Below are 12,102 nucleotides of genomic sequence, written 5' to 3'. Positions count from 1 at the left end.
CAGAATATTTTGTCCAAAAAAATTTGTTGTTAAACAAATATCCATGCAAATATTTCATGTGCATGTGTGAAATTTGTCTGAATAAAGAGCGAATTTAATTTAAAATATAAATATTTTGAGATACATGTGCGAAGGCGATTTAGAATAATTTAAGACGCGACTTCCTTTCTCTGAAACAGTCGCTTGCGTATTCATTTAGCAACGCCAAGTTTTTTGAGCGAAATATTCTGTTATTTCAATTAGCATAATAATTAAAGAATTAAATGTTATGATAAACAAATTTTTTACTCAATACTAAATTCTTTTGTATTAAATATTTTACTATTCTATTAAGTATAGTATGATAAGAGAATTAAATTTTATTATGTGTATAAACTCGTTCTCAATTTGACACGACGTTTAACATCACTATTTTTATAGCAAATATATATAGATAAAACCAATATTGTTTCGCAAAATAGCTTTTCAAGAGCGCGGATGCTTTGCGCTCTTTTTTACCTTTTTTTAAAAAGGCATTTTTTTATAGTATTTAATTTACAATGCGCAATTCTGAACTTTACATTTGCATCTATGCTATATTTATCGTTTTGACATGGAAATATCTTGATATCTTCTTATACCTATTTCTAGATCGAATCATTTGTCATCTCTCTGAACCTCTCATTACTGATATATGTATAACATCATTCCTGCTACTGATAAGCAAAATTGCGCGTTTTTTTTACACTAACATTTGTTATATGATGTGTTTTTCCCATTGCTTTCCAAGTCAGGGATCATCTCCTCGATTTCCAACGCGACGGATTCGATTTCTTCGCAACGGGAATGCGACTTCTGCTGAAACGACCGTACCGATCAATTTATACGCGCATTCTTTACTCCTTCGATTCGCGAATGCAGATGGTGTCTGCCTCGACGTCGCGTCGGGAGTGTCGGGACCCTCGACGGTGTCCCCTCGTAGACGTCGCGTCGACGCCGTAACGGTGGTGGAACTTTAATTCGCGTTTTCGGATTTCCAATATCGTAAAGCGAAAGAAGACGACGAGTAATACATGACGGTCGATAAGGATAACTTCCTTTCGATAGGCGACGGAAGCACGGAGGGCGAGGGGTAGCGATGGCGGCACAGGATGGGCGCGGGGTCGAAGGGGGTTATTTCGTGACTGCTGCCTGCGCGCCACGTGTATTATCATATTTATAACTCGGTTCGACCCGTGGAAACGTGAAAAAGCTGGGGAATGGACTTGGCGCGGCAGACGGAATCCGTCCAATGTGACGCGCTCAAGGATATCACGGTAGGATCGAAGTGCGAATCGAGTATGTTAATAAGATCTACTGTCACTGATAAACTCTATCTATCTCTCTTCCCCCCTTTTTATGTGATAAGGAAAAATAAGTCAAGACGTCCCTGAAATAGCCGCATCAAACCTTGAGAATTTATTTCATATTTATTGTGAGAATTTAAGAAAAAATCACATGCACAGATAGGGAAATTATTTTATTAAGGTACCCAGCAAAATAATAAATACAAATAATATTATTGCTATTTTTTGTTTCTAGTTTTTTTCTGTTTCTTCCATTTACTTTTTCCGCAGTCAGTAATAATAAAATATTTATTGTGATTTATTGTGTTAAGTTAATATTATAGTGCAATAAATTTATGTCTAAGTACTTAAAGCTTTTAAATACGTTGAGTCAATATGAAGCGTGTATATCATTGAGAAAGAAAGTTTTTTTTATCATTTCCTTTAAAATAAAAAAAGAGAAATATTTATTCTAAAATCAGATGTCTTTTCACTATTAAAATAGAATATGATATACGTAAAATTTAGTCTTTTTTTTACTTCAGCGACGCTCTGTACAATGCGTGCATTATAAATACGAATTTCATATGATATATTAGAAGACAACCCAAAGACTGTATATTTTTATGACTTCCTCCTTATATTATTTATTAACAGCTACTATACTTGCTATTTCTTATTTATTTTTATCTTCAATCACTCCCATAATTTCCCCAATTCATTCTATTATTAAAATATATATCATTTTGTCGGGATAGAAAGGGGGCAATTTGATAATACATACGCATTATCAAAATATGATATTATTCAAAGGAAATAGTGGAATATATTCGAAGATTTAACCTTTCGACAGGACCTGAGTTTTAAATAAATGTTTTAGCGAGAAGTTTTACTTTCCTAGAATGAGGGTGAACAACAGACTAAACTCATTCCGCTTACGCGCGTGGTTCGCAACCACGGACAGAGGGTGCAACATCTTCTAGGAAGGGAAAAGATCCCTTCTCTCGGTATACATTCGGTAAGCTTTGAGAATACAAATAGGTGGATTCTCTGGGGACGAATAGGAGATTAATCAGAAGATAATTTTTCTTAATAAAGAATAAGGACGCTTGCGCATGTTTTTAGATCGCTCGATTCCGTATGCTGAAATATTTGCAATATTATAAGCGATGCGTTTTCTTAAATTTACAAAAAGTGCGTGCATTTATAATACAGCTATGTAAAGCTATGTCAATAAAATCAGCACCGTGTAAAATATCATTCTAAAAATGTTAAAATGTAAAAATGTTTTAAAAATGTAGCGATCGATATATATATCACCAGACATTCTGAATTCTTTTATGATTTTTTAAAAATATCATCAAAATGTGGTAAAATACTTTTTATATCTATGCTTTAAAGAGCAAGTTTTTTTATCGCTCTTGAATTGTTTATGAACTTATTTCTTCGCAATATAATTATTTATATGCGAAAAATGTTATAGCATAACATGCATTACGCAAGACCAATCGAATCAGAAACTGATGTATAACAGGCATAAAAGAGTTAACACGCAATGTCACCTAAAACGTATTGCGAAATTTTACTGCAAGTTCCAATTCGCCCCACGAAACTTAAATCTTCCGCAATGCAGTGCGCTACTTCCCGCGATCATTCACTCACTCTCTCTCCCTCCCTCCCGCCACTCTGTCCCGCTCTTTCTCGGGTACTTGGATTCTGTTATTCCGGTAGTAACGGACGCTCGACGAATTTACTGATTTTCACTCCTAGCACGAAGTCCGACGTCTACTGCGTAACGAGGAGTCAAGCTCTTTCGAGTAGAAGACCATCGAACTGGCCGTCGCCAAAAAGGTCGCAGAAGCGAGTAACGTTAGGTGACGGCGTAACGGCAAGAGAGGGTGGTAGGAGGCAGGATGGTGGTGGTAGGATGGAAAGGACCCTAACTTCCTAACCGAATTGTTAACTCGGCAGCAGTCGGACAGGAGCAAACTTGTCCGTTAACTTCTTGCCGAGGAGCGAGCGGAGCGAGCGAGCGAGGCGGGCGATTGCGAAATGAAAGAAGAGAACGCACGGGGGGCGAGTGGAAGAGGGGGAGGGTGAGAGAAAAGGAGGGAGAAGGTAAAAAGGAAAATCAGCCCGCAAAGAGGGCTGATTTAGTAAACGTAATTTGAATATCTGATTGCTGCTGGCTTTAAGTTTCGTTGTATCTTCTCGCACTGCGTGGCGCGAACGTCTTAACCCGTTCCGTCATCTTCTGTCATTTTCCTCGTCCGTTTTTTTCTTCTTCTCCGCCGATCTGCCTGGCTCACTTTGTATCCCTCCACTGGATATTTCGCTCGTCCGAAGTGGTACAATGGAAAATGGCGGGTGGAAAACCCGGCTCTGCACTCCCACCCCCATCCCCACCCCCTCCCCCTCGCCGCTAGAGAACTTGAAATTATTTAGATTTTATAACACAATAGCGAACTTTATGAGATGGGCCCCCGGTATACCTGCATTTCCATAAGAATTTAATAATACCGCAACACAGTGCGCAATTAATGTACTTTTTTGCCTTGTTAGAGAGCAGCTATTGCGAAAGGCGGCAATTCTCAAAGGGAGACGTTCTCCGCCACGACGTAATAAGAATTATATCCTTGGCTGGCATAATATCTCGAATGACGCTTCTGACGCAGATTGGCAGAAACGTTGGATCACGGTCCCGGTTGTCTGCCGATCTACTCTCCGCAAATCCGCTTGAACAGGCAACTAAAAGCTTTTTCCACCTTGGCGCGATCATAAACGTGAAAAAGAAATTTTACAAATCTTGCGACTTACGTTTTCGCCAAAATAACTGCCGACGACACAAAAATGAGTCGTACATCATTGTGAGACGAATCCTAAATTTATGTTAAATCGAAATAAAGCAATTTGTTTAAAATCTTCAGCGTTTTTAACGATGTCCTTATTATACAATTCCTTCGGCATCACAAATGACAAAAATCTATAACAAATCCTACCCTCAAAAAATAATCTATTACATAATGTATTAAAATAAAAATCTGAAAAATAAATCGAAATTTTTAACTTAAAATTATGAGATCGTGTTGAACAATAAGCAGATTAATTAACAATGATATCAATTCCCCATTATTTTAACACCTTCAAGTTAATAACGCTCCGCACAATTGCCCGTGCTTTAAGCTCGACCGACCCTACGTGGAACATTCCAAAGCCAATAAATCGCCGCGCACCTCTCGAAGGCCAGATTTGTAATCCCCCTACGGACTTCTCGGTCGCCCGGTATCACCCTCTAACCGCGTAGCCACAGAGGCTTTGCCTTGCCAGTGGATTCAGAAACCGGTTGCGGCAATCTCAAATATTAATGGCCCACGTATACCACGACCACTGTTTTAACGTCTTTTTCCTTCGAGGCAATCCTAAAAGTTAGAGAAAAAAAGTAGGGGGGAAAAAAAAGAGAATAAGGAGGAGTTGAGAAGGGAACGGCTTATTGGCCGAACAGGCACGCGTAGAATGGAGAGGACCGGAACGTTATCTCGTACACGGAACGTACGATAAATGATGGGCGTGAAAAGCAAAATTGACAAACGATAAAATTGAAATATTGAAAAAAGTGGAATTGTTCTATTTGTGCGTTTAAAGAAATGCGGAGAGCTTATTTTACGAGAAGGAGGCTCTCACGCGCGTGTAAACGCACGTAAAAAAGCGAGTAAATAATTTATATATTCATGAGAGACACAACAAATAATGGTGCATATCAAAGATGGAAGTTGTTGGTATAGTCGAGAGAGCTGAGATATTCGCGAGAAGAGACCCACGGAAGAGAAAGCTTTCCTTCCACACGTACGCACGCCGGAGATGCAAGAAGGAGAAAGAGAGAGGGAGAGAGAAAGAAAAAAAAAGGAAGAAACGGGAAGACGAGCTGAAAGGCAGTGGCGGTGAAGGTGCGAAGTTGACTCGAGGTGGGGAGCTGAGCGGAAGAGAGGAGAGAAAACGAGAGGATGAGAGAGCTTCGAGTATTTCGCCAACTTGGTAAGCCGAGTCGAGATCGCTCACGCGAGGATTTCTTCTCGGGGAAACACGTTCTCCTTTCCTCACCTTTCGCCCCTCTCTTTTCTTTCTTGCGCACCCGTTTCCTTTCTTTACCTCTCACCCGGCCCCTCGTTCTCCCAACTCTGTCTGCTCCACTACGTTGCGGGACCAAATCTTTCGCGAACAGATTAAGCTGCGGAATATCGAGTAATTTGGGATGTCAAATACAGCTATAATGACATGTTTACGTATACACGCTTTTTCCATAATTCGTAATAAAAAAAAGAAATAAAAGGGAGCGGAATATTATATTAAAAAGATTAGTAATTCCAATATACATTTTGTATATTTATGTAATATAATATTTTAATATGAAATACTATAGGATTAATCTCTTTAAATTATAAATAAAAACGCAAACATTTGATAATAATATATTATTATATATTTATTATAATAATAAAATTTAACGATACACAATAATTTATAATCTAATAATTAATAATATAAAATCGACTATTTCATGATATAATAATAAAATTTATAAATTCTATAAATATTGAATTTAATCTATAAACAATATGGATTTATTTTAAATTTATTATATATTTGCGAAAATTATTTTGGCTATATTGCAAAACGAACTTTTTCAAGCACACATGCATTTAAAAAAAAACACGCATAAATCATCTCATTCACTCTCCCGTTCGTACGCATTATTGAAGAAATTAAAAATATATTTATTCCAAATATTATATTTCCGAACTCTGCTTCCTCTTCTTTGTTTTTTTTCTCCAAATTTTCTCCCTCAAGAAAGGCGTCGGCATATCCTCCATACGCCGATAGATACCTGCCCGAAGGGAGATAAGAAGAGGGTCGAGAAAGAACGTTCAATGACTGAACCATGATCAAAGATAATTTCCGATCAAAGATTAAGGATTACTCCCGTGAGCCGCGCGGCCCGTCTAGGAATCAAAGTCTGCCGAAATATAAAATGCATGAAGCGAGAATCCCAGGGGTGCGCAGCACGTGAAGCTCCCCCCTTGTCTCTGTCTTTCTCTCTCTCTGTCTCTCTCTGTTTATACGTGTATACGAATGAATATATGTTCAGAAGCGAACAACTCCCACCCACTTTATTCCACTTAAAGGCAGATGACGCACGATCGTTGCACACGCACATACACTTGCCTTGTGCATATTATATAGTAACAATAAAATAGTAAAAAGGTGAGGAAATATATACGAAAATACTACAAAAGATATTTCTTGAATTACGCATTACCAAAAAGATGCTTGTAATGCATCGTATGTCTTCCTCTGTACTCTCTTTTCCAGCAATTTCAATAAAGTTTTTAACAAAATATATGCGAACGTAGCTTTTAAACTGTAAATTAAAAGAATCTATTCTTGTAAAATAAATTTCGAGAAATAAACTACAAATAAATAACAACATTTTATTCTTTTTCTTCAAACTTTAATGAGACTTCAATTTGAACAACACTTTTACCACGTTATAAAAACGTAGTTATAAAATATAGTTACGTAAACATGTTAAAAATTATAATGTATATAAATATTTCGGACATGAATGTCCGTATATCATATCGAATCTCTAAACGATTTGAGGAATAGTTTTTTTCTCCTTTGTTAAACGTACCGTAATCATGATTATCTACGCTGCATAGAGGGATGAGCGCCTTTTACGGAGCCGAACAATTGGCCGAAATGTATGGAAATCTTTCGTATTTTCGACACGTATAAGCACAGGCCTCGTGCTTCGGACATTAGATATTAGATTTAGCACCCTTACAACTGTCGCCGTACATAATTAGGGGTGGCTTCCCCTATCGAAACAGATGGCAACCCTTAGGCTACGAGATAATTTCGCGGAGAACAGTTGGGAAAGAGACCATGGCCCCTGGTGTAGAACAGAAAGACAGCAAGGAGAAAAAGTGTATAAGGAAAGAGAAAGGGAAGAGCAGACAAATGCCGGCTAAGAATAGAAGATTCCGCACACCGACGATAAGTTCGACGAACGGGAAACGCGCGCGAAAAAAAGGCCAATATACGACTCGACAATCGTTATCAAATTTCTTCAATAAATTCATTGAAATTAGATAAGCGCGCGCGGGGCAACGGCGCGCGGCGGCAGCGGCGGAATGGATATCGGGCTCGTACACCAAGTACGTATTAAACGTAACGGCGGCGAGGCAATCGGCAGTAACCGGACTAAAGTGGTTTTATTCGTCGTTCAGTGCGATCAGATATGGAGACAATGAGAGACCCTCCATATTCCCGATCGTGGACCACGGGATCTATCTATCTCTATCCGATGCGAGACTACGTTACTTAAAAGATTGTGCTCGAGAGCAGTAACATGCGAATTGAATGACCACCGTATAAAATTCGCATCCACCGCGACCGCCAGCGGAAGGGGGTGGGATGAGAGGACGGGGGATGATAATGGGCACTCGCCATCCCGATTTCAAGTCCGGCAATCTGTGCGTTCGTAAAGACAATTGGATTTGGAAATCACGCCACTCACCCCGAGGCTTATTAACGCACCCACATTGTTTCAGTAGATGTAAATTCGATTGATGGCCAGCCGATCGCGCAACTCTTTTAAAAAATTTTTTCAGAGATTTTCACGAATATACACGAGCACGTTGAACACATTGAGGAACTGCATCTTAATATATCGGTCTTCTTTATTTTTCAAAATTTATGATGTTTTCATATGTATTGTATAAACGTATATACATACAATTAAGCTTTTATAAGAATTGTTAAAATGAGTTTACATAAAGAAATTTAATTAACATTTTATTAAATATACAATACCTAGTTGTAGTAAAATCTAGTAAAATTTTAGTTGTTTTTAATGAAGCTATTAATTTATTGTATTCATTATTATTGCACAATGCATTATTATATTTACAACGTCCAATCCAAAATAACTTATTACGTAAAACCCACTTTAGACGATTTCAAAATAGAATAATATTTAATATATTATTCTAAGCAATTTAATATATATGTATATATATAATGTATATACCGTGTATTTTGATCTGTCTATTTTAATGTATATTTTATATATTGTGTTCAAATTTTTACTCTTGTGTTAAATGTTTTATATTACGTTTTGAGTTATAGACCATCTAAAATAGGAGTTTCACATAATATATTTAGAACATATCTCACAACGATAGCTAATAAATTGCTGATATAAATTCTTATAAAAAAGCGAAACATAAGGGAAGAAGAGCGCTTTCGTGTATTACGATGAGGCGTGTACTACGATGTAAACGACACCAGCATGGAGAGAAGCATTAATTTGCATCTGCTTTCGTACTCTACCACTTCCGAAAATTTTATTCGCTCGCCGTTTAATTGTGGTATATACGCGAAATAATAAAGTGGAAGTAAAAGGCGGATGTGCGGAAAGAAAAGTGTGCCGGGAGCTTAATACCCCGTGTAAGTAGTAGCCACTGCATTACAGTCAGATTCATTTGCATGCACTTTTACATCCTTCCGTCCTCAAAAAATATTTATCGCCCGAGGTTTCACCGTGACGCCTCGCTTATGAATTATGCATGTGAAGCACGCGCGCAGGACGTAGCTCATTCCTAGCGCAATTTCGCCATTGAAGCGTAATTTCAGCAAGCTCGGGTATTAGAGCCCCTCGAGCAGCTTTTTCGTGATAGTGCTTACGAGGGAGAACGAAAAGACGTGTCATTCGGAACGACGATGATCACCTCAATTGCGTCGAAGAGAAGAGCACCGTGCGTATTAACTTCATGCTACGCCCCAAGTGCGAATATGAATTTTATTTCACACGTAAAAATAACGAAGTGCATCTTCCTTCGCTGTTAATTAGGCGCGCGTTGATACTGTTGCGTTGTGGGATACTTATATATAATATTGGACTTCAAAAATTCTATAGAATACGTCTTTAGATTTAGAATTAATAGCATCTACATATAAAAAAAAAATGTTTTCCCTGACAATAATATTAAAACTATATATTGATTACATTATTTTATATATAGTTATATATATAGTTTTATATACTGTTATATACATAGATAAATGTTATATTGCATATGAAATTTTTCTGAACTTTTGTTTTATATTTTAATAAATGGTAGATTCTAAATTAAAAGATATAATTTTTCTTCCTTATAAGGGAGTGTGATCTCCAAAATTATATTTTGCTCTTTGATCATTTAACACAAATTAGCAATACATTTTCGTCGTATGTAACATTACAAAGCTATAATATATCAGAACATTGTATACCATTGTCAGCACCAGATTTAATGTGACCAAAATTAAATCCGAGATTATACCGATCGAACAGTACGGGTTTAAGTCACCATACAAACAAACGTAGGAGACACCATAGCGGAGAATATGCGGTGGATAATTTATATTTAATTATGTCACCAACTTTTGCAATATATATTCATCGATTACAAAACTGAAACTATATAATTAATAGCGGAATTGAATCGTTATAATCGTTATATAACTCTATGGATTTATATAATTAAAAAATATATATATATATAATTAATATATATATATATATATCGTGAGGTAATTATGAATAATTATGTACCGTTATCTCAACAAAGTCATCTATCACCCCTATTATAAACCAAACCAAGAACGCCAATTTATGTGGTACACCGATATACACGCAGAAACGCGTGTAAATTATTTCGAATAATATTTCTCGACTGAAAAATAAAAGCCTTTATTCTCAATTGGCAAGCTATTAAATTTTAACAATAATATTTTCTTCTTAAAAAGGATTGAGGAAAATTAAAATATACCCTATAAAGTAAAGGTAAAAATATCAAATTAAATAGTCTTTTTGCATGATGATCAGTCATTTTTATTTAATACTACAGAATACTAGAAATAAATACAGCATTATATGATTTTTGTTTATAAGTACAAATTTTAATTTGCATTTAAGAAAAAATTGTATTAGAGACTTTATAAAATTTTTTCAGAATCCGTGTTGCTTTAATAAATTGCTTGCCTCAACCGTTATGCGAAATAGAATTATTGGCAAACAGTTATAACTGTATATATATAACTATATATAATTATATATAACTGTTATAAATGACGATTATTTGGCTAAACCAAAATCGACAATTATTCATGTGTTTTCTCTTTGAGAGATATTATATCGCATAGGACAAATTTAACATTACCAGTAGTAAACGCTGCGAATGTCGACCGACCATTCTGCAGTAGAAGGCAAGCGAAAACAAAGACCGCCACCATCCTCGGTAGGAAATTAAAAGTCATCCCCTTCCTCCTTCCAGCATGTAGCTGCATCACCGATATCCGATTAACAAATTCGATGTCACGAATATAAGATTCGCATTCGCATTCTATCGGTTCACCAGTCGAGTCCCTCCAGTCACTGCCAATTACCCCAAGACGACACTCGCTCCGTTCCTCGGGAGTCCAGCAAGGACAACCGTTAAAGCACTTCTCGCGTTGATTCGAGGGAGCCCCGGTGCGATCTTTCATCAAGAGGACCTGGTACTAGAGCTATGTCAGAATTTTGTAAAAGATTATGTCCTCGCGATGCATCCTAGACGTGTCCCAAGTGAAGAGAGGCGCGATGTCACTTCTTCGTAATGTCAACAAGCGTGTCTTATTTCGAGAAAAATATGAATGCACCGATATTTCTTATCTCTTCTCTCGCGGCAATCGGCAACTCGCGAGATCCTCGCGAGTGTACGCGCGATATCGTAGCGGCGAGTTAACGTCCCTCGTCAGTTACGTGAGGTACCCGGTGTTTCGACTTGGGGCGCGATACGAGAACGGCTCCCAGCAAGTGCGCGCTTGGGACGCCCGGCGTCGACTGGCGTTCATAGAGGTACCAGTAGAACCGGTCGGCGGCACACGCCGCCGTCCCGGCATCACGGCGCAGATCTCTGCCACCCCCCTGCAAGACCTCTCACCCTTTCCTGAACCAGGCCAATCGGCGCTTGCGAGTCACCGCCCATCGCGTTGCGAGGGCGGCACCGCGCCCGAATTAAGATTTTCGACTTTTCTTAGTCGGGTCTACTCCCGCCAGCTATCTGTCTATTCTCCTTTTGCTCTCTCTCGCACTATGTTCTCTCAGCATCACGCATTGTCCCCTCATTTGAGAGAGCCTGTCCCCTCTTTCCTCTTCCTTTTTTTTTTCTTTACAGACATTGTGCATACGAGTCGCAACACTGATGGGTTACCCTCGAAGAAAACCACACAAGACGTGGATAATTTGCGTGGAATAATAATTCAAATGTTTATTGTTATATATAAAATTTTTTGTGTGAGGTTTACATGTCATGGGTTGATTTTTTTCTATTTTGGCGAAATGTAGTTAAGAATTAGTGTCAGCTCGGTTTTCGCTGTTTGAAATCTCATTTGAAATGAAACTTTAATCCTACTTTGCAAGAGATATAGTAATTCTACTACATTTTTATATGTTATTTGCTTGTAATGGAATTATAATTTACTCTCTGCGCGCATTTGCCATGAATAAATGTAACATTCATGATCAAAATCGTTTTGCCAATCCCGATTCAGATAAAATTGAAAACAGCGCTCGTGAAATATTGGTATGTTACCTTATTAACGTTAGTGGATAAATAAATATTCCATGAAAAGGCGCGATCGCACACACATAACGTGACATAAATCAAAAGCAACATATATTATCATCAAAAAGTCACTACTCCGCATGTTATAT

The 12,102-nt window shown here is 37.6% G+C and overlaps 1 protein-coding gene across 1 annotated transcript in view; it reads right to left on the bottom strand.

Moving 5' to 3' along the window:
- Window positions 1-11,225, bottom strand: part of LOC112457356 (lachesin-like) — a 163,390-nt gene extending 152,165 nt beyond the window's left edge. The window contains exon 1 of the mRNA XM_025020358.1: window positions 10,568-11,225. Within this exon, the coding sequence (XP_024876126.1) occupies window positions 10,568-10,892 (325 nt within the window). The 5' untranslated portion in view covers window positions 10,893-11,225. The remainder of the gene's footprint in view (window positions 1-10,567) is intronic.
- Window positions 11,226-12,102: the final 877 nt, after the last annotated feature.

The sequence above is a fragment of the Temnothorax curvispinosus genome, unplaced genomic scaffold (assembly GCF_003070985.1).
Source record: "Temnothorax curvispinosus isolate PA1 unplaced genomic scaffold, ASM307098v1 QBEX01000740.1, whole genome shotgun sequence".
Classification (NCBI taxonomy): domain Eukaryota; kingdom Metazoa; phylum Arthropoda; class Insecta; order Hymenoptera; family Formicidae; genus Temnothorax; species Temnothorax curvispinosus.
The sequence above is the reverse complement of the archived record's forward strand: the minus strand, read 5'-3'. Positions and strand labels throughout refer to the sequence as shown.